Below are 21,139 nucleotides of genomic sequence, written 5' to 3'. Positions count from 1 at the left end.
AGTGTTGTCATAACTACATGTCAATGACTGTTAATTTTTCGAGGGGTAGACGAGTTGAAATACAATATAGGCACTGTCAATAAATAATGGTTCTGCATGAAACTTGACAAATATCCTCGAAAACCACCGTCATGTGACGAGTTTTAGAAGTGAATATCACAAAGCAGTCATATGCATTCTGAATATCAGAGTAAATGGCTTGAAGGCCTGAGAGCAGTAGGCATCGAAGATGACGTACACAAATGGTACAAAAGTTACTTAGAAAATAGGAAGGTTACGGTGGTTAGATCAAATGTGAAATCAGTAAAGAAAAGCCTTACAAAAGGAGTGCCCCAAGGCAGTGTCCTGGGTCCACTGCTAATTGGCATCTACACAATCGAATGATCTAGAATTCTAAATAAGCACAAGGTTAAGTATAAACTGTATGCTGAAGATAGCCAGTTCTATTTTCCTGTTGAAACGGTAGAAGACACCATTAGTAAAATTGATGCAATAATGAAAGATATAAAAAAAATGGATGTCGGTGAAGAAATTGAAACTTAATGAAGACATAACGGAGTAACTTAATGAAGACATAACGGAGTGTATGCTATTTGGATCTGACAGAGCACTACGAAAATATGAACACTTCGAAAGAATAACTATTGGTTCGTCAACAATAAATATTGTAGCAACAGTGAGGAACTTAGGAGTATTTACTGATAATAAACTGTCGATGAAGAACCATATATTGCATATTACAAAAACCTGCAACTATCATATTAGAAACATTGCATTTATTAGAAAATAACTAAACGTAGATAGTCTGAAAACAGCAGTTTGCAACCAAATACTTTCGAGGCTTGACTACTGCAACGTTATATACTACGGTCTCCCTAACTACCTACTAAGAAAATTGCAAGCGTACACAATAGAGCCGCCAGGTTAATAAAAGGACTACGTTCCCGTGACAGAATAACCCCAGCACTAATTGAGCTACATTGGCTACCAGTAAAAGCTAGAATAGAGTATAAAATACTACTTACAGTTTTTGAAGCACTAAAATATGATGAACCAACATATCTGAGAAATTGCTTAAGCTTCTTTAGACCCGAAATGAATATTGTAATCAGGCGTGCAGGTGAAGCTTATAGGCTATTTGAACCTAGAAGCATATTGTAAGTCAGGCGAGAGAGCATTTGAACACTGGCACCAAGACTATACAACAAAATACCGCCAGAAGTGAAGAGCATACAAGAGGAATGCAAATTCAAAAAGGAACTAAAGACTCTATTCTGCAGGAGCTACGATACTGACGAGAAAACACTGAAAGACAATTATATAATATAAGAAGCACCTTATTTCGAAAACGTACAAGGGCCCGCTTAAGAGGGAATTATCCCTGTGGAGGGCTATACATAAAACCAAAGTGAAACAAAGTGAAGTGATTGACTTCCCTTCTAATCCTCGACGAATCTGACCCCTCTAATTGCAAATGAAACTCTATTGTGGATCTGCTGTGCTTGGACCAACAGTGAGTGGTGGATATGTTCCGAGATATACGTAGGTAAAACGGAGACTAGCATTTAGTTTTATTTTTAGTAGCCTATGCAAATACGTAGCCTGAGGTACATGGCGATAATGGTTAGGATTACTATTGGAACTTTCTGAAACGGCTCTACGATTGTTTGAACAACTTTAAACAGGTAGCCTATAGGCCTAAGTATTCTGAAAAGGAAATGTTGCAAGTTGCCTCACAGAAACAATCAAAACCTAGCAAACAATAACAACGTTAGTAGCCTATGCTCCTCTCAAATGAACAAATGAGTATCTCAACTAACCTTACATGCAACGTTAATAGGACTTTAATTGCTTTCATAGTTGTGCGCCCGAGATCCATGTTCGGCCACTAGCCTATTGTACAGCTGATGGGGAGATGTGGCAATGCTTGTGCTCTTGTATCCATTGTTAATAAAATGTGTTCAGTGGACTGTCTTCCTGAATTCGGTGAATCACGATTTACTGTACGTCTTAAAAATTGTATTTAGATTGCCTCACTTTGGTTTGAATTCCAGATGAACCGTGGTACGGGTGAAAGCTTCTAAGCGAGTTTCATCCTTCACACACAGAATACTAAACTGAACGTGCTGCTCTTTGTTTTGTGACGTCACATTCAAATTGAGCCTCAACATTTTTTAGAAGAGCAAATAGCAAAAACACAAGGAATTAAGTAAGCAAATGAGAAGAGGTAAAATGAATGACTAAAAAGACATGAAATGTAAATTTCTCGAAATACTTGGGACTTTTCCTAGTTCAGCAATGGGAATCGTTAATTAACGGCTTTTCACAAAGACTTTGGTCACGTCTCTGATCCTAAAGTTAACATAATACCGTAATGCAGTAGGGGCATATTCAAATTTTTTTCAAGGTCATTTTTTTGTATAAAGATTAACCTGTTAGTTTTAAAATCGTGACTCGGATTATTATTATTTTTTATATTTTTGCATTATCTAAATGTTCATCTGAACTTGAATTGCTGCAGTACTACGATTTAAATTTCTGTTGTGTAAAACAGAATGTTTGGAAAGCGAGTGAAGGCAGTTTATTATCGCCTGCAAAAAATCTTCCATTATTGGCATTTCAAAGTTTTGCAGATAATTTATTTTAATTGATTTTGCTACAAAATTTACTGTCTTCATATCAATAAAGCATGTTACAAACACACAGTTTCGCTGTCTGTGTGATTCCGTGTTATTAGCCGTGTAGCATGGTTACAGTTATGGACTGATTTAATCTGCGTTATCAGTACTGAGCTGACTCCGCCCTGGTGAGGAAGATTTATATCCCCCTCTGTTTTTATCTTTCATTGCATTTTGTTTTCAGTATGGCAGTTGGGACTCCTTCACGTTATTGAGAACAAGCTATAAGGTAACAATCCTACGAAAGAAGCAGCGAAGGTATCATACACCTCCACCTGGTTGGATGTGCAAGAAGAGATGTCCATCTACAAAGACCCACTCAAGTTCCTAATAGCATAGTTCTTCCTTCCACCACTCCACTATATGACCACACTGCTGGGAGACAAAACATCAAGGGCATCTTAGGATAAGCATGAATACCCCGAATTTTCTAGAACGTGACACATATTTGAGCCTGTAGCTATATTCCCTGTTATTCCTATTTTGTCCTCATTATGTAAAAGTTTATCCATGATATGGAACTACTAAGTTTCAATTCAAGGCTGGGTTCCCACCCTCCAGAGTCCATAGAATGGGAGAAACAGAATTGCTTTTTCAAAATTAATAACTGCTCTCTGATATCTACCTTAGCAAAGGAGCCTCAAAGTCATCATTCCGTCAAAATCAGACCAGTAATAACATAGTGACCTGGGTTTTCTCTTTTTGTCCACATCTGGTAAACCATATTCATGAGATGAAGAGGTATGCCACGTTACTTGAACCAGCATTAAAACTGCAATGTAGTCAAAATCTAATAATTTTCCTTGATGGGGTCTCCAACAGTGGATAGGTTGGAAACTGTAACGGGAAAATAAAGAAAAATACCAAGACTTAACAGAGGCCATCTGGCTGCTCTGAACTGGCCTTGAAGGTGTCTGAAGCTACCGAGGTAGAAAAAATAACTCCAACACAGTTCAGGCCCACTGAAGAGGGGGTGGGTTAATGCTGATAGTCTTTCTACATAGATCACCTAGTACACTATAAACCCCAGACCATTTATTTTCATGTTACATCCACTTTGTTACACTAATGTGGATTACTTTTTCAATTAATATTGTTTTTATAGAAATTACAATAATTTACTATTATATATACTGTATATATCATTCATTTATTCACTTAGTCTTTACTATAAAGGGTAAGGATACTTTCATTTTCATCTAAATGCAAGATCCACTGTCTTTATTGATAAAGAGAGCATAGTTATTGATAGTTTAAATTACATCCTACATAGTTTCAAATTCCCTCTTATGGAGGGGATACATGAAGTCAAGAGAAATGGCTGCATGGTACTACACATTAACGAAGTGGCTATCACATGATAAATTACTGCATATGGGTTGCACTGAAATGGAGAAGGATTAAGCTACCAAGATGAATCAACCAGGTATGATCTTACAGATTTTGTTACTCATACGGACAAATGGATGTAACAGGCCTTGGAAGATAGAAAGCTCCTAATTCATAATGGCTTAATAAAAGCAGTCTGTTATTAAAAAAAGAAAATTTCCATTTTCAATTCTGTCACTGCTTTTATTGCCTGACAAGACTGGGCCTATCAATCCATCAGGCCACTCAATATATTGACAACTGACAAGCTGACCTCTCTTACTACAGATGTCCTTACTTATGTTATCTTATTTCACTTTATACTTACCATCAAAATTACCACAGCAACAGTCTATACTATCTTCATTGCTAAAGATTTCTGTGCTACTTGATTTTTTTCCAACCCAATTAATTTTTCCAGAGAAAATTTATTACACTGTTTGCATGATCCACATCAATCATCCTACTTAAAGAGAAAATAAAGTTATTATGTAAAACAGACAACCACTGAATCCAATGTGGAAAGTTAACATTATTATTACTATCTATTAACTGAAAGCTAACAAAACTTCAAATATTTCATCCCTCCAAAAATAAACCATTAACACAGTTTCATATATACGTTTGCTGACCTACATGTACAGTATATGAAAAGAAAAAATCTTATGAGGATAATGGGAAGGGGGTATGAGATTTGGTAAAAAAAAATTTCAAAATTACAAATATTCTTATGGCCGTTTAAATCAATATTGTTAGCTAAAGAATAAATTCAATTCAGTACCTAACACTATGATAAATAACTTTCAGATTGGAAGTCATAACTGCTCACCCATCCAACCCTGCAACTAGTCTCACTATACCTTTTCTGAAAATGCAGTACATTCCATCATTTATACTCTAAATATGATGACTTTTATCATCAGAATTCATCTGAAAACCAATTTTTAGTACAGCACAATGATTGTAAATAAATCACAATCAATAACATACATCTTAAAAAGTAATTTAATCTACAACACACACAGACAACTAAAACAAGATTAGCTGAAAAGATTTACTGAAGATTATTGCCTTGTGATACAATCTTTTTAATAGTAGTCTGTGGCAAAACCTTTAATTACATGTATCCACTGTATCCACCCAGTAATAGAAGTAAAGATTACCATCTCAAACAATCTTCTAGACTTGAACATAGTACAAATAAAGTGAAAATGTGGTACAGCCTACATAGTCACCACAAAGTATGTTTTCCTTAGCTCAACCCCTATAGCAAACCCTCATTTTCCTTGATGGAAAAATGTTTCCCCTTGATAAGAAAATATTGAGTCCCATGCACCATTCAGTACAATTAATTGTCAGTACAGACAGCTTTGTAAAACTACCATATTTAAAAACCTGCTAGAAACAAGTGCAAACAACATCATTACCAACACTGTTCAACAACATCAAAGACACCACAGTGACTATAGACACTGGGATGCTCTAAAAGGAAAATCATGGTCTACATTTGTAATTTCTATGATAAAATCTACTTACATTATTCAGTCACATGGAAGTTCTACCATTTCTCAAATTAACTTTCCAAGCTTAATAGTGTAAGGGTCCAGTCACCATAAAACTTCTTCCAAAACTTTTCCAACATTAATTACAGCACATATTGTACCACCAATTTTCATTTTAACATTACTAACTGTAAAACCAAACTGATAAACAAAAATGTGTTGCATTTAAAGGGTCCATTCCTGTACAATAACAAATTACAGCAATATGGAAGAGCTTGAAATAAAAATCAGTATCAACACAGTAATACTAACCTTTACTGTATTATACTACACAGTATACACTCAATTTTATCACAAATATGAATAATGAGGCACTTTGAGTACACAATCATAAGAATAAAACATAATAATGGTAAACACTTCATTAATTATACACCCATCATTCCTCCTCATCTGCATCTTCATCATACTTGTACTAAACACTTAATGAAAATATTCTTGGCCAGAGAAGTATGTGGTTAACAACCAAAATATGTTTACGTCCATTAAATATCTGATTGTGGAACATGGGAAGCAAACCTTTCTTTTTATTCATCCTCTGATAATATATATGATGGTAGCATGCATTTTCCACATACTGTATATCGTATATTTTTTACTCAACATAACTGCTGGCTCATAAACAATATGGCCTTTTGAAGAAAAATGTAGTTTTGTACATAAAACTTAATCATTAGTAAATACAACTGTATTTATATGAAATTGTCTTTTACGAGATAAATAGGCAACACAGATATTTCAACTTATTATTTATGAATGTAAAGCCATTTGCAGAGGACAGGAATATAACCACTACTAATACAGGAAGTAAAGACTGATGTCTTTTTCTGGAAAACTGGCTGACAATTCCTTTAAAGCTAACAAGAACTATGTGAAATAAAAATTCAACCCTCTGAGATACATAAAAAGCAGTACTTGACTAACCTGAATTTTCTCCTTTTTGCAAACTTTTAAGCAACATTTAAGATAAAAGTAACAAGATTTAAAGATTCTATTACTCCTACCTGAACCTGTACCAAATGAGAAATATGATATCCTCAGCTACAATAACAGTATGAACAAAATTAAATACAAAGGTTTTTAAAACAAATATTTGCTTTGTGAATAAAAACAATTCACATGCTAGAGTGAGAAATATGATATCCTTGGACACAATAACAGTATGAACAAAATCAAATACAAAGGTTTTTAAAACAAATATTTGCTTTGTGAATACAAGCAATTCACACGCTAGAGCAAGAAATATGATATCCTAGGATACAATAACAATATGAACAAAATTAAATACAAAGGCTTTTAAAACAAGTATTTGCTTTGTGAATACGAACAATTCACATGCTAGAGCCTATTCCTTCGGTACTAAAAGGGCCAATCAATTAGGAATTTACAAAACTCCAGTTCTTCCAGCAGGTTCAGCACCATTTCCTTTCACCCATCTTCCTCAACTTGAAGTTTGGCTCATAACTTTTGCACTCAACTGCAGGGGAGGGAACTTTTTTATGTATGGAAGAAGGGGCCTCAATGCTGGGCAATGATATGAATCTACAAGAAATTTATACTAAACATATCTAGGTATGCAGATTAACTAAACCACTACCTTGATACAGCTAAATAACAATTCAGGCACAACAATTAGTTGGTTTGCTCCTAACTTACTCTAGGATTCAATACAACTAAGGTCTGGTTCTGGTTGTGAGTTAGATGCCAATAGCTATAGCATATTTCCAGAAGGTAGGGTTGCCTAAACTAGTGTGGTGAGTATGCCTGGGCACACTGAGATTATGATGACACCAATTGGTTCAGATTACACTACGAGAATGAATACGTGAAAACCTTATGTGCTGTAGAAATGTAGAAAGATGTAAATTTCAGCTGAAAGGAAACAGTTTGAAAAGAAACTATCAGTAAACACTTGGCAGAAGATTCTAAAAGAGTACAATAAGGTGATAAGTAATAAGCTGATATATCTTGGAAGAGCACAATCTTTTTAGTGTGCTTTTTAGTAAATTCTAAGTCAATAAGCCCTTCTGTATCGGAGTAACAGTCTACAGTATGGGTGTGGTTTTACTCCATATGAATACACTGTTGCATAATAATCACCAGTATCAACCATTCAGAGACAAATGATAGACATGTAATGCAATTGGTCCAACTCTACGACTGGAATTTTAAATCACCAACTTTTGTACAATTTGGAAATATCAAATTCTTGCCACAATAAAATCAGCATATCACACTTGCACCATGAAAATGCTCGAATGAAACACTTGGTTATTAAAAGAAGCCTGAGGAAATAACAACCTGCTTAAAACTTTTCTAAAATAAATTGATAGTCTTAAATCTAAGTAATCTTTGGTACTTTACTGTGAATGACCAGCAGTATTTTATTTTAAACCATCTACTGTTTTTCAATTCACCTTTCACATCACCTAATGGTTTTATGTCTTATAAACAACAAGCAAAAAAATTTCAGTTCAAAAATTTTTGAGCATAATGAACAAACCTTGTACTATATGTATGATTTTGTGACATGCATATCTCGTACTGGAATTCAAACCTATTTATTTGGTCTTAGGTTTCAACTACCTTGTATTTTTACATTTGATGTTGAAGTGATACTATATTAAAAACATTCACAATAAATAATAAATAACTATAAAATACTTAAGGTAGAGTAATAAAAATCTTTGAAATTTAAAACTTGTGCTAAAAATCAAGAGCAATGCTCATTCACGTCTCCACCAGTTAAAAACTATACGTCATGAATCAGAACACCAAGAGTTTGTAGTGAGAAAAGCTTATACTATTCACAATTCATCTCTCGCAAAGGATTTCAGTATATTAAGCTTTCCTTGCATTTCATCCTTCTTTTCCTTGGTTAGCTTCTCTGCCATCAAACCATTCACTCTTGATGTTTCTGTGGAGATAAACTCATTGCCTTTTTCTAATACCCTCCTCATAACTTTTACATAAGTTTCAGCAATTGGCCTGTCAGATGGGCTCTTTATCTTGTCCCATTCATCTTCTGCCTCTCTCAGCAGTTCTTTTCTCTCTTTAACATTCTCAGAAACCATGAACTTGTCTGCAATGCGGTCAAAAACCTCAAGACATCCCTCTAGCCCAATATAAATTTCAGAATGACGCCTGATAAACATCTTCAAGTTTTCTTCATTGAATTCACCATCAAAATCTATAGGATCTTCTTTCCCTGCAACAAACAGCTTCACAACAGGAAAATCATCTTTAACCACTCCAAACCTTTCAGCAAGGTCCATGTTTTCATTATCACCATAATCCTTGACTCCTACTTCTGCTACCAAGAGCTCAGGCGATCCCCTACCTGCAGCTGATAATCTTGTATACTCATCATGCTTCTTGCCATATGGATAAGCAATGTCGAATTTGACAATAGCAGCCTTAAATTTGGGAATTATCTGCAATAAAATACTATGTTATTGAAACATGAATAAAGGTAGCCAAAACAAGAGATTCATGCCCAAAGGAAAATATAGGTAACTTTAATAATATGTTAGGAACTTGAAAAAAAGCTATCATGAATTCCAAAGACCTTGAGCCTGTATTACCTGGAAAACCTTAACAATTAATTACTATATAATAAAGCAAAAATCATTATTTGTTACATATGTTAATACAAAAGAACATACAGTATTTAAGTATATAACAACTAAATACAGTAGGCCCCAAATATCAAATATTGTATCTTTGATAAGGAATTATTCATAAATCCATTAGTCCCCTTACAATTTAGCTTACAGCATGTGACAGCACAATCCCAACTTACAATTTAGCTTACAGCATGTGACAGCACAATCCCAACTTACAATTTAGCTTACAGCATGTGACAGCACAATCCCAACTTACAATTTAGCTTACAGCATGTGACAGCACAATCCCAACTTACAATTTAGCTTACAGCATGTGACAGCACAATCCCAACTTACAATTTAGCTTACAGCATGTGACAGCACAATCCCAACTTACAATTTAGCTTACAGCATGTGACAGCACAATCCCAGACAGATCAGTCCCCTTACATAAAGAAGCTCAGTGACAGCTAGCATTTCAGCACAAGCACCTAGAAATGTTCAAACTTCTGGTGTAACCCATTTCACTTCTTGTATACTGTGTTCCAAAGTAGGTACCAGAATTCAGAGAGGTCTAGTGGGGAGCCTATGATGGATTTTCAAGAAAAAATTAATTTCTAAAAAATTATATGCCTTAGTGCAAACCCAGTTATTAAGGAATAAAGGTAGGCAATTACTGAACCATTCTACTTTCCAAAGCCAGTGATAGAAAACCATTCATAAGCAAACAAACTATGGGAATAATATGCCTATTTATAAGCAAAACTGCAGACCGTAAATTTTAAATTGTCATTGATCAAAATTCCTTCGGTTTCATGTGAATCCATACAATATGGCACCAATATGAACTTGCACAGATGTAGTGCATAGTGTAGTTTATTTGACTGGTTGCTTCCACTTGGTAGCAATGCAGCAAAACCAGATGAGCCAAGGAGGTACCATTGCCTACACTAAGCTTCCAGTCTCGACTCCTTCAAATAATGTCAGCGTTTACATACAGCAAATCAGCTATTAAAATGTTACAGCTCTTCTGCATTCACATATGCTCAATTTTCACCAAGATTTTATTATACACTGTGTTAAGTACATTACATAAATTCAGTATATAAAACATATTTTTATATATGTAACTTACCCAGTAATTACTTAGCTCAGAGTTTCTACTCGAATGGCAGTTAGAATTCTGAATTCTGCGGTAGCGATTCTTTTGTTTTATGTAGGTTACTATGCCCCGCCCACTTTCGGGGTACGAAAGAGGAACAATATCACCAACATGACAATCTGTTTCTGCCACTTGTAGTGTCAACACCTGGTGTTGTTACAGCAGTTTACAGTTTTTTGGATTCATAATTTTCTTCCTTAGTGAAGTATTTTTGTAGCCTTTTCAGCATTTTTTCATACTGACTTTCACGATTTTGAACTTTTCAACTAGTTAGGATATGTCCGACACTAGTAGTTCTAGTTTCCGGTATTGCAGTAAAGGTTGCAATACCCGGATGACAAAACTGACTTACGATTCTCACACTTTGTGTTCCGGTTGTTGAGGACAAATTTGCTTTAGTAGTTTGATGCGTGATTAATGCAGGGATTAGGAAGAACAAAAATGGAAGGCTTTAAATTCTCACTTAGCTAAGCTAGAAAGAGATAGGAAGAGTAAAGCAGCCGCTAAAGCCAGTGGGAAATTTGCTAGTCAGGCTTTGACTCCTAGGTTGGATAAGGCTGACATATCTGTTAATTCTCCAACTGTTAACCCTTCCCCACCTGCATTTATTAATTCTCCTAAACCACCTACTTCTTCTTCTGGCTTCATCACTTCCGAACCAAATTGCTTTGCCAGCCTGGAGAATAACTTTGAGCAACGTTTAAATCTGGTAGAGCGTACAGTGGCCCAGTGAGGGGCATCAGTGCGTGTCCTGATGGACAAGTTTGAAAACAGTGCTAAAGGTGAAGTGTCAGTGGATGAGACAGTTTTGGCTTGGACCATCGACAGGTGGTCTCTTGATTACAGTAGTTCCTCGATTTAAGGCAGGGGATCCATTTCAGTGCTGTGCTGTAAGTTGATTTTTGCCATAAGTCGTATTTCGCTGTTATTGGCACTTTAATGGTACTTACAGCACTGTATCTTGATGGTGCAGCAAGTTCAGCGCTGTAGCTTGATGCCATACCAAGTTATGGCACTGTAAAATGCTGTTAAAGGCGCTGAAAAAAAGCAGCAAGATTGAAATCTGCCATAATTAGGTGACACAGCTGCATTTTAACCGAGATCTTTCACATTCACAATTGATCCCTGGTCCCCTTTTCCTGCTGAGAGCAACCAAATTTGCTGAACAGCAGCACCAATATGCAGTGGAATGGAATGGAATATAGAGTTTAGGCACTGGGACCTATGAGGTCATTCCTTGCTGAAATGGAAATTGACAGTGAAAAGGTTTGAAGGTGTAATGGGAGGAAAACCTCGCAGCTACACTATGAAACAATTGTTAGGCGAGGGCGGAAAGGAAGATGGAAGAAAGAGAATATAAACAGAGGTAGAGTAAAAGGAATGAAAGGGATTACAGCGAGGTGCACTGACAGCACACTACCCCACTACAGGGACCCAATATGTGCTGTAAATATTCCTCATTTACAAACTTCTCAGTTTCACAGGTCCTATATTCCTCACACCATTGGGCTGTGGAGCAGTCTCCCTGAAGATGTTGTGCAATTGGAACTTCAGAAGTTCAAGAGACAATGCAATGCATTATACTACCCTAATACAATTCTCCTTGTATTTTAATCATTTATTTACATTTTTCTTTTTTAATAAGTAATCTCTTCTGTCTGTATTTCCCATTATCTGTTACTTCTTTCTAATGAACACCATATTCTTTGTAAGCTTGAATTTCAAGTTTATGGCACCTGTGGGCTTGTTCCAAATGAACAGAATTCACTTCTGAATAATAATAATAACAATAATAATAATAATAATTATAGTACAACTTATCATCAATCCATAATAAGGTGCAATCTGAAAAGTAGCTGTACACACATCCAACGGTAATGTACAGTTACACAAATTTTACAAGAACTTCATGGCATTAGGTCATCTTAGATTTCCTGAGTGAGATTGATGGAATGTGAGAAGGAAATTTTTCAGTTAATTCATGTGGTGCACAGAAGGTTTTAAGGTAAAATTGAAATAAGAATAAATAAAAAGGGCATCTTGGTGATTTCATGTCAATTTTGATAACTTGCAAGGTAATTTGATGACTATTAAATATTCCAACCTGAGGTTATTTGGTTATCTCAATGTTATTTCAGCAATTTTAATTACATTTTATCTCCTTTATGGGCATTCTGGAAAGTGAATTTTCAAGAGCTATTTTAATGTTCCCTGAGGCATATTTCAAAAGACCTTTGTTATTTTTAAAGGCATTACTGCACAATGGTTCTTTTAAAATACCTCAAGCTGCATGATTACCAAATGGTAGGTTTCTGTAAAAAAGTGTATATCAAAACAACTTATTGAAAGAAATTACAGTTAGGGCCTTGTTACTTTTATTCTAATTAGGTATTTCATTGTTCTGGACAATGGCTTGGGAAATTAACTGTAATTTTGCCATACCTAGGAGCATTCCATATGTCATGGGTTTTCTTGTTTTTCTGGACACCTCATCCTTACCATATGCTGGGTAAGACTGTGATGAACATTTTTGTACACTGTGAATAATTAGGCTATGAAAGAAAAATTACAATCTTGAAATAGATGGGTTGCAAATTTTGGGTATTTGTATACTATATCAGATGTTTGAATATAAGCAAAACAGTGCAATCTCTGTTAAATTCATGACATTTTTCCCTGATTTGTTTTTAATCATCATTTTCAACTACTGCTCTTCATGTCATCTGTAACAAGATTTCTTGTCCGTACCACTGGTGTAAGATGTGACATCACAGCAATGTTGTGCATGTTACATGCTGTCTAGTTGAAGAATCTTTCTTATTAAATAGTTACTATTGTCATAATATTAGCCCTACACATTTTCATCATGCACCTAAAAAGTTGTGATTCTCTAGTCCTAAATTTAAAATTTTAAAATCTTTTGTTCTGCCCAAGCTAGAAATAATCAAGTGGGCTATTTTATATTTTTTTTTAGCAGGACATAGTTTTCTGATATTGTTATGTGATTCCATCAAATCTGATATTAATTTTCATTGCAATGTTTGGTTATTTCATTACAGCACCCTTATGTTTAACAATGAGGAGAAACCACAGAGAAAACTATAACTCTTATGGTCAGATTAGGTTGGTGCCCCAAGGGTCTCCAAACAGGTAGAGCCTTGCATCCTTGTTTAGGTTACTGTTTTTAATCAATCAACCAACCAAAAATCCTGGTTACCCACTGTGAACCCCATTATCATTTGATAATGGCTAAGGAGGTAGCAATGGGTTAATCAGCTACATGCAACAGAAGTAAATGTCCAGTACATTAAAATCACATAAAATACTATCATAAAATATCTCACCAGTTTTTGAAATTCTGGAGTTAGCCCACCCTGTAACTTTGGTTAGTATGTATTCACTCATTTTTGTAATGTGACTGTACACAACAAGTGCATGATAGGGGTAATGATACTTCCTATCACAATATATTTTACCAAACCTAACCTAACTTACACGTGTATTTCTTGCTTGGTGCCTAGCATAGTAATGTCACCCAGCCAGTGCTGCCATCAGTAGGCTAATGTAACATTTCTAACTGTACTCTCGACACTACTGCCTTATTTCCAAAGGGTAGTATGCAGAGTAGGGAGACAAGGGTAGGTGTTGGTAATTTGAACCTACTACAATCAGGGGTAGCCTAGGCCAGTTCATGTGCTTGATGTTAGCCCAAGTGGGGTAGTTCACAGAGCGACGGGACTATCTCCGAACGGAAGCCAAGTCCATTGTCTCCGATGTTTTGTGTTACTTGGGGGAATCCAGGAAGGGCAAAGTCTCCCCCAGCCAGGTCAGGGCAAGGCACCCTAGGTGAGGTTAGGAAGGTAAGGTCTGGTGTTAACGTTGTGGCATTTCTAAGTAAGAGCTCCGCACCGACTATTACCTTGGAAATCGATTTTTCCCATACTTTTAGTGTTGCTGATAAAGGAGGTGGTGTTGTTTATTGTCGGTTTTGGAAATGTTGGGATAAAGACCAGACCGCCATGTTGTTGTTATGGAATGGATCCGCGCATGCGCAAGCCATCAGGGAGCCATATGTTCCAGAAGGGATTAGCTAAGGAAACCTATTACAAAAGGAACCATACTAACCTAATGTACCCTAACCTAACCTAACCTGGCAGCCCCTGGTGAAGGAAACTCCACTTTTTACCAAAAGCTTCCCTATAACACTACACATAAGCGATAGCATTCCAGGATGGCCAGCGTACAACTTCTGGGGTTAACTACAGTCGACCGACAAAAAAACCCCGTAAATTCTTAATACTCAACCAGACTACTGGGCTACAGGAAATATCAACTTCCAAAGTAGTACCCGTTGCAAAGCTCTTGCTTAGTTCTACCAGAGGTGATTTGGTTAGGTCATAGCCAGTGCCATAACACTTGTCCGAACGGAAATTTAGACCTGCCAATCTGTTCCCGATATTCAGCGATACTTAGGGGTTACTTATACGGGTCCAGGATGGCAAAACCTCCCCCCGTCAGGTCAGGATACGGCGGCCTACGTCAGGTTTGGAAGGTAAGGTCAGGTTAGGCTTGGTACTGCCATGCCTAGTCCTCACCTCCGCAAAATGTGACTTCCCTCACCGAAGCCCTACAACAGGAAACGAGAGAACAAATAAGCCAGTTTAAAGGCCGCAGCAGAAAAGGCCAGTGAAAGAGCGTCTTACCTTATCGAAGGTCCAGGAGTCTAAAGGCGTACATCCCTTAGCGTTAATAGCATCTGACAGCTGAGCAAACAACGAAAGAACCATGCATACAAGCATGTAGTTTCCTAAACACCATGTCATTGTGGCCGCTTAATTCAATAAATAACGTTTCCTAAGCAAAGCTGGATGCAATTCCCTCACTCACGACCTCTGCTCAGCGGCGTGTGTAGAGCGAACCGTGTCGTCTGCAGTAAACAAAAGCGACCAATCAGCTGCGTCCAAATGGCTCAGGTATCGGTGTTCGGTTCCTTTCCGGAAATGTTCGAACGTGTTACATAATTAAATGACTACATTCTTCTACAGTCAACCCGTTATTGATTTAACCTCATTTCATTGCATCTACTTTATTTCCTATTAGTGTACCGTTAGTAGGCTACGTAGTGGCTGCTTACTATTATTTCAATTGTCATGCTAGACGTTATCTTTACTTTTACTGGAAAGTAACTCGTACATTCTGCTGAATGAATAAACCTCTCTGCGTTTTTTTTTTGTTCAAATGTTATCCATTTAAAAATTTATGTCTTAAATATACCTGGTAAAGCACAAAGACACCAGACTGCGCATTATGCAGAACCGTCAAAGTTGCAATAGGATAGGCAAGGTGGTATGTCTATGAAAACAGAAAAAGACTTCCCTTGTATTTATTAAAACAAAATTTATGATAGAGTAAAATAGCAGGAGAGCTGAAACTAACTTACAAAAAATTATAATAACGAATAGACACCTCTCTCTCTCTATATATATACACATTATATATATATATATATATATATATATATATATATATATATATATATATATATATATACAGTACATATACACAGTGGAAAAATATTGTACATCTGCGCCTACTGGTGTGAATATACTCCTAGGACAGGTAGTGGGTTTGGCATCTTCTCTGAAATTAAACGTTTTGATAAATAACCATTCTCTGTGAAATTAAAGATAGAAATTAAGTGTTTAGGACCTTTATACATTTTCGTGGCTTGCAAGCTTGTTCATGTGTGAAACTTTCCTACTCTCCTTTCTGTGAAACTAACCATCCGCTGGCAAATAATTGATAAATACAACCATCCGCTGGCAAATAATTAATAAATACAATTTTTTTTAATATATATATATATATATATATATATATATATATATATATATATATATATATATATATATATATATATACAGTGGAAAAATATTGTACATCTGCGCCTACTGGTGTGAATATACTCCTAGGACAGGTAGTGGGTTTGGCATCTTCTCTGAAATTAAGCGTTTTGATAAATAACCATTCTCTGTGAAATTAAAGATAGAAATTAAGTGTTTAGGACCTTCATACGTTTTCGTGGCTTGCAAGCTTGTTCATGTGTGAAACTTTCCTACTCTCCTTTCTGTGAAACTAACCATCCGCTGGCAAATAATTGATAAATACAATTTTTTTTTTAGTCGTGACTTTAGAATCATATGAATCATCATTAAGTGTTTATTACGAAAGCTACAAAATTCTGTCTTTTTCGTAAAATAAAATTTCCATACGATATAATCACAGGGTTTACACTGACTTTATTGCAGAGTTAAAGTTAAGTATATCTTAGTTTAACCAGACCACTGAGCTGATTAACAGTTCTCCTAGGGCTGGCCCGAAGGATTAGATTTATTTTTACGTTACCTAGCAACGGGACCTACAGCTTATTGTGGAATCCGAACCACATTATAGCGAGAAATGAATTTCTATCACCAGAAACAAATTCCTCTTGTTCTTCACTGGCCGGTCAGAGATTCGAACTCGCGACCAACAGAGTGGTAGCTGAGAACGGAACCCGCTCACCCAGCGAGGAACTTATTGCAGAGTTACGGTAGCATATAGCTAGATTCAGAGTGTTCCTGATTTTGACAATATGTATCTGTGTGTTTTGAAGCACAGCTACGCCGTTACATTGTTGGTGGTTTATTTCCCCAGGTACTAATTGCTCTCCCATTATGGTAAATATGCTAAGGTGTCTTTAAGTATTTTCTTCTCATAGAACGGGTGATGTGGATACACTAGATCTAAATAAGGTTCTTCACGCACCAGCACAAGGAGGAGGCCACTGCGTTTTTCATGTGATAAAACAGTGGTTGTATTAATGCTTATGTAATATATACCAGAAGTGTGAGGAGAAACATGAGGGTGCTATTAAACAGATCGGGACATTTGCTGCAGAAAGTCAGGCATATGTTGATCAGAAGCATCTTCAGCCTAGGCTAAAATCCATTTTAGACAGATTCTGAGATTTAAAGTTTTCCAGATGTGTCCAGTGTCCTTACGAGCAGGATATAAAAACGAAACAATCTTGTGTTATGCGCCCAAGAATCATTTATGAAAAACATTCGTAAACCGTATATAATCAGCCCCAGTACTGTAGAAAATGAAGCTCTCTCCTTAATATTTTTCCAAACCATTACATTTTCTGTAAGAAACTCACTTTCACTCATGGAAAAATGTGCCTAGGCCACTTTTTAAAAATTTTCTAGAGTACATTTTCTTGCTTATTGTTAAGATGAACATGTCCTTCCATTTCGCAAAACAAAACAGTTTGGTCAATGTAAATCATAATTGTTTCTGATTTGTATGGATAAAATTGATTTCTCCACATTGTGGGTGAATGTAATTCATGAATTTGTTCATCGTTATTACCATTATTAATCAACGTATGAAGAATAATAACGTTAACGATATGCGAAATAAAAAGGCCCTTGAAATGTATTGCGTCTGAGATGCAGTGGTAGGACAACACTTGAGCCTTTTGGAAAATCCTGTTTCCTAAAAGACAAAGGAGTTTGACGTAGTTCCATCAGTACATCTCGAGCACTTGACATTTTAAGGGTCTTTTTTATACTGCATTATTATTATTATTATTATTATTATTATTATTATTATTATTATTATTATTATTATTATTATTATTATTATGTCTAGATTGGCGAACCCACTCTCAACAGCAGAGTTCACTATTCTTTGCAAGAAGATTATTGGGTTCGTTATTCTTTACTATCGAGTTCGCTTTTCTAGACATGAACACTTCGGTACCGGACATTTGATCCCCCAGGGGCTAGTACTAAACAAGGCGAAACAGTACTAAACACGGAGAAACAGTGCAGATGAATCACTGTTTCGCCGTGTTTAGTACTAGCCCGCATGTGGAACTGGAGTTCGGACCGAAAAGGGCTGGCCATTCTTTACATGGGGATCACTGGGTTAGCTGTTCTTGACATGATGTTGGGTTCGCTAATCTTGACATCATGATCCTTATTATTGTTATTATAAATGCTACACACACCATATCTGACCATTAAAAACCGAAACCTTGACTGCATCACCGGCTGACTAATAAGAGGAATATTTAAATACAGTATAAATTTTTTCCGTTATTTGAATGTTGGCCTGTTTTCTGTCCTTGAACAGTACTCTGAAAAGTTAAAATCTTTCTAACCATGGCTGACTATAATATTGGTTGACATTAATTCCAAGTGCAAGTTAAATGTTGTAGTAACTAAGAATGCAATGCAGGTGACACAAGCTGAAATAAATATGGTTATTACAGTACTGTACTTATAAAATCAGTTCTCACTGAACTTTTCTTCTGAGAAAAAAAAAAATGTTCTATTCTTCACAGAGATACGCTATCACATTTCCACATGTTGAAGATTACAGGTCCCTAGGTAGACGTAACTCAACTTCTTTACCCTGTTTCTCATAGCAAACTTTTTTTCGTTTTACCAAATTGATGAAAAGCAGTAAGTATGAGTTAGCGGTATTTGCCACTTACGTAAATGCTGATAAAGGGTCCAGTTTATCGATGCCACACGAAGCAAGATTCCCATATATTTTTTCTGATAATATCGATGTCGATGGTTGTTACGTCTTGTCACTAAAGAAATAAACGTAAGGTAACAGTGGAGCGTTAAAGGCTGTTACAAAGGTCATCGTTTGAGTAAAGTTATTGATTATCCAGGAGAGAACTTTTGAAGCCTCTCTCTCAAGACTTCACTATTTCACAAGCTGTTCTTTCTGTGACCAGAATTCACGTAAAGCGCACAGCATTCTAGTCTTATCTCGTGGACGATATAGATATAAAAAAAAGTAACTCTGAGGGGACAGTCGAGCATTTAGGAAGGTAAAGTACTTCTAAATGTTACCGAGTCTACTTACATGTAATGGGAAATCGGTAAGATATACACTCACACCTGGTGAAGTGTCATACTCAGCCAAATATTACTGGCTGAATGCTGCTGTGTTCAGATGAACCACACTGATGAGAGATCAAGCTGAGTAAAAATTTGTATTATCAAAAAATTTTGATCCTGAAAAAGAGTTCATGATTTTGTGAGGTTCTAACTTTATTGCACAACCTTAATATGACATTACTTTCCTGTTCCCACAGTTCATTATCTATGTTCTTTGTGGAAGATAATCATGAAATCATAATCATCCAGTGTCACTGGCAGAGGTTTAAATCGGAGACGCTTTGATGAATATATAACTAAAATAATAACTGCTCAGTTATGACAACAATGTACAGAGCTATTCTGGTGCTGAAAATAAAAGAAAACTTATTTGTGATATAATTACACAGTATTAGGTTCATAAAAGTAAAAACTTCCATTGCTACCAAACTATGACCGTTGACATTTTGATGGCAAATTTACGATTATTGATCGGAGGACAGGAGATTCATGTGGGCAGTGTCATCCATTATTCACAAGGCGAGTGGCGTAGGGCCTTGCTTATTCTGATGAGACCAAGTCATGCAATGCCTTCTCTTTTTACCTTCTTACCTGTAATGGCTAAGGTTTAATGGATAATGCATTGCAATCACTCAAGTGGTACATGGCATTGCAAGGACGGTTCCTGTCATAAGATATAGGTTGCATTTTTTATTTAACTGAAGATGACCTGAGTATTGGTTTGGACTTCCTCAATTCTCGATTTTCAGTTAAGTATCCTATTAAATTTCCCATTTCACTGGACAAATGTATTAGGCATTACCACGGTAACAACATGAGCAAATCTTCTTTGTTGAATGTGTGTCATGAAAAGCATTACAGTAATTTGAATAGCATATCAAGTGATTTTCCTAAATAAATTCTGGATTGCTCTTCGTAGTGACGATAGTTTACCGGCCCCAGAAACTATAAAGGCAAATAATGTGACCCAGAAACGGAAGAGCCACTCTACTATAATTAATAGCTAGCAGAGGAAGAGTTTGAAATGCAGTAGCCCTGTGAACTTTCATTTAAAGATGATTCATTCCACTGATCGTTTCTTTGTTATTTCGTTTGATGTCCTCAGTTTTTTTTTATTGCTCAAATTAAGTATTTGTCGCTGTAATCTTAATTTATGCAAGAATCGGTGATTTTTTAATCGGATACTTCTAAGCAGCTTTTTGCAGAAAACATCATTATCGCCACCTTCATTCTACCACAATGGTTCTTTGCATAATAAAACTCGAATTTCCTCCAAAACGAATTCTTATTTTCAGTAACTGGTAGTCATTCTTGTAGTTCACAGAGCATTCTATTCCTTCCCCTGTCTTAGTTTCTGACACTTCATCGTTCCTTCACCTCCCCCACTAGCAATTGTATTATTCCATATAACAGTCGTTCAATCCTATTTCCTTTTTTTTAAACATATATCTATATAACAGTGTAAAACACAGACTAACAGACAGACATGAACGTTCCCAGACAGACATGAACGTTCCCAGACAGACATGAACGTTCCCGCACACGAGAACGCAAAGACACACACACACACAACATAATATATACAGTATATATAACACATCACGATCGAACCCCGGTCCTTCAAATGAGACGCCAGGGTGTTACCAATTGACCTGCACAAGTCATAAAAGACTATTTAATTTGTTTGCACAAATTCCAAGTGCAAATTAAATGTTGCAGTAACTAGGAATGCAAAGCAGGTGACACTCTGTACCTGAGGTTTTTCCCGGGCAGGCTGTCACTTAACGTACAATGAATTTGA

General features: G+C 36.1%; 2 protein-coding genes across 3 annotated transcripts in view; both read right to left on the bottom strand.

Annotated features, from left to right (window-relative positions):
- LOC136843269 (activator of basal transcription 1-like) overlaps positions 1 to 2,134 on the bottom strand; it is a 52,945-nt gene extending 50,811 nt beyond the window's left edge. Inside the window, exon 1 of one of the 2 annotated variants that reach the window (XM_067111420.1) lies at positions 1,821 to 2,134. Coding sequence is in view for 1 of the 2 variants with exons in the window: in XM_067111421.1 (XP_066967522.1) it covers positions 1,821 to 1,879 (59 nt within the window). In the remaining variant the exon portion in view is untranslated. The remainder of the gene's footprint in view (positions 1 to 1,820) is intronic. The other variant, XM_067111421.1, reaches the window with a different exon arrangement.
- Positions 2,135 to 3,870: 1,736 nt separating this feature from the next.
- On the bottom strand, positions 3,871 to 15,326 carry wbl (endoplasmic reticulum protein 29-like protein wbl). The gene is made up of 2 exons (XM_067111423.1): positions 15,079 to 15,326; positions 3,871 to 9,042 (listed from the first exon to the last, which is right to left on the bottom strand). The coding sequence occupies exons 1-2, from the start codon at positions 15,196 to 15,198 to the stop codon at positions 8,416 to 8,418; spliced, it is 747 nt and encodes a 248-aa protein (XP_066967524.1). The 5' UTR covers positions 15,199 to 15,326; the 3' UTR covers positions 3,871 to 8,415.
- Between the last annotated feature and the right edge of the window lie 5,813 nt (positions 15,327 to 21,139).

This window comes from Macrobrachium rosenbergii, chromosome 11 (genome assembly GCF_040412425.1).
Source record: "Macrobrachium rosenbergii isolate ZJJX-2024 chromosome 11, ASM4041242v1, whole genome shotgun sequence".
Classification (NCBI taxonomy): Eukaryota; Metazoa; Arthropoda; class Malacostraca; order Decapoda; family Palaemonidae; genus Macrobrachium; species Macrobrachium rosenbergii.
This window is presented reverse-complemented; position numbering and strand designations above follow the sequence as displayed.

Bases quoted from the DNA above. Each gene is read 5' to 3' on its own strand.
- wbl (XM_067111423.1), bottom strand. From the start codon at position 15,198: ATGACATGGTGTTTAGGAAACTACATGCTTGTATGCATGGTTCTTTCG. The intron at 9,043-15,078 runs GTAAGACGCTCT...ATTTTATTGCAG, and splicing joins ACTCCTGGACCTTCGATAAG to ATAATTCCCAAATTTAAGGC.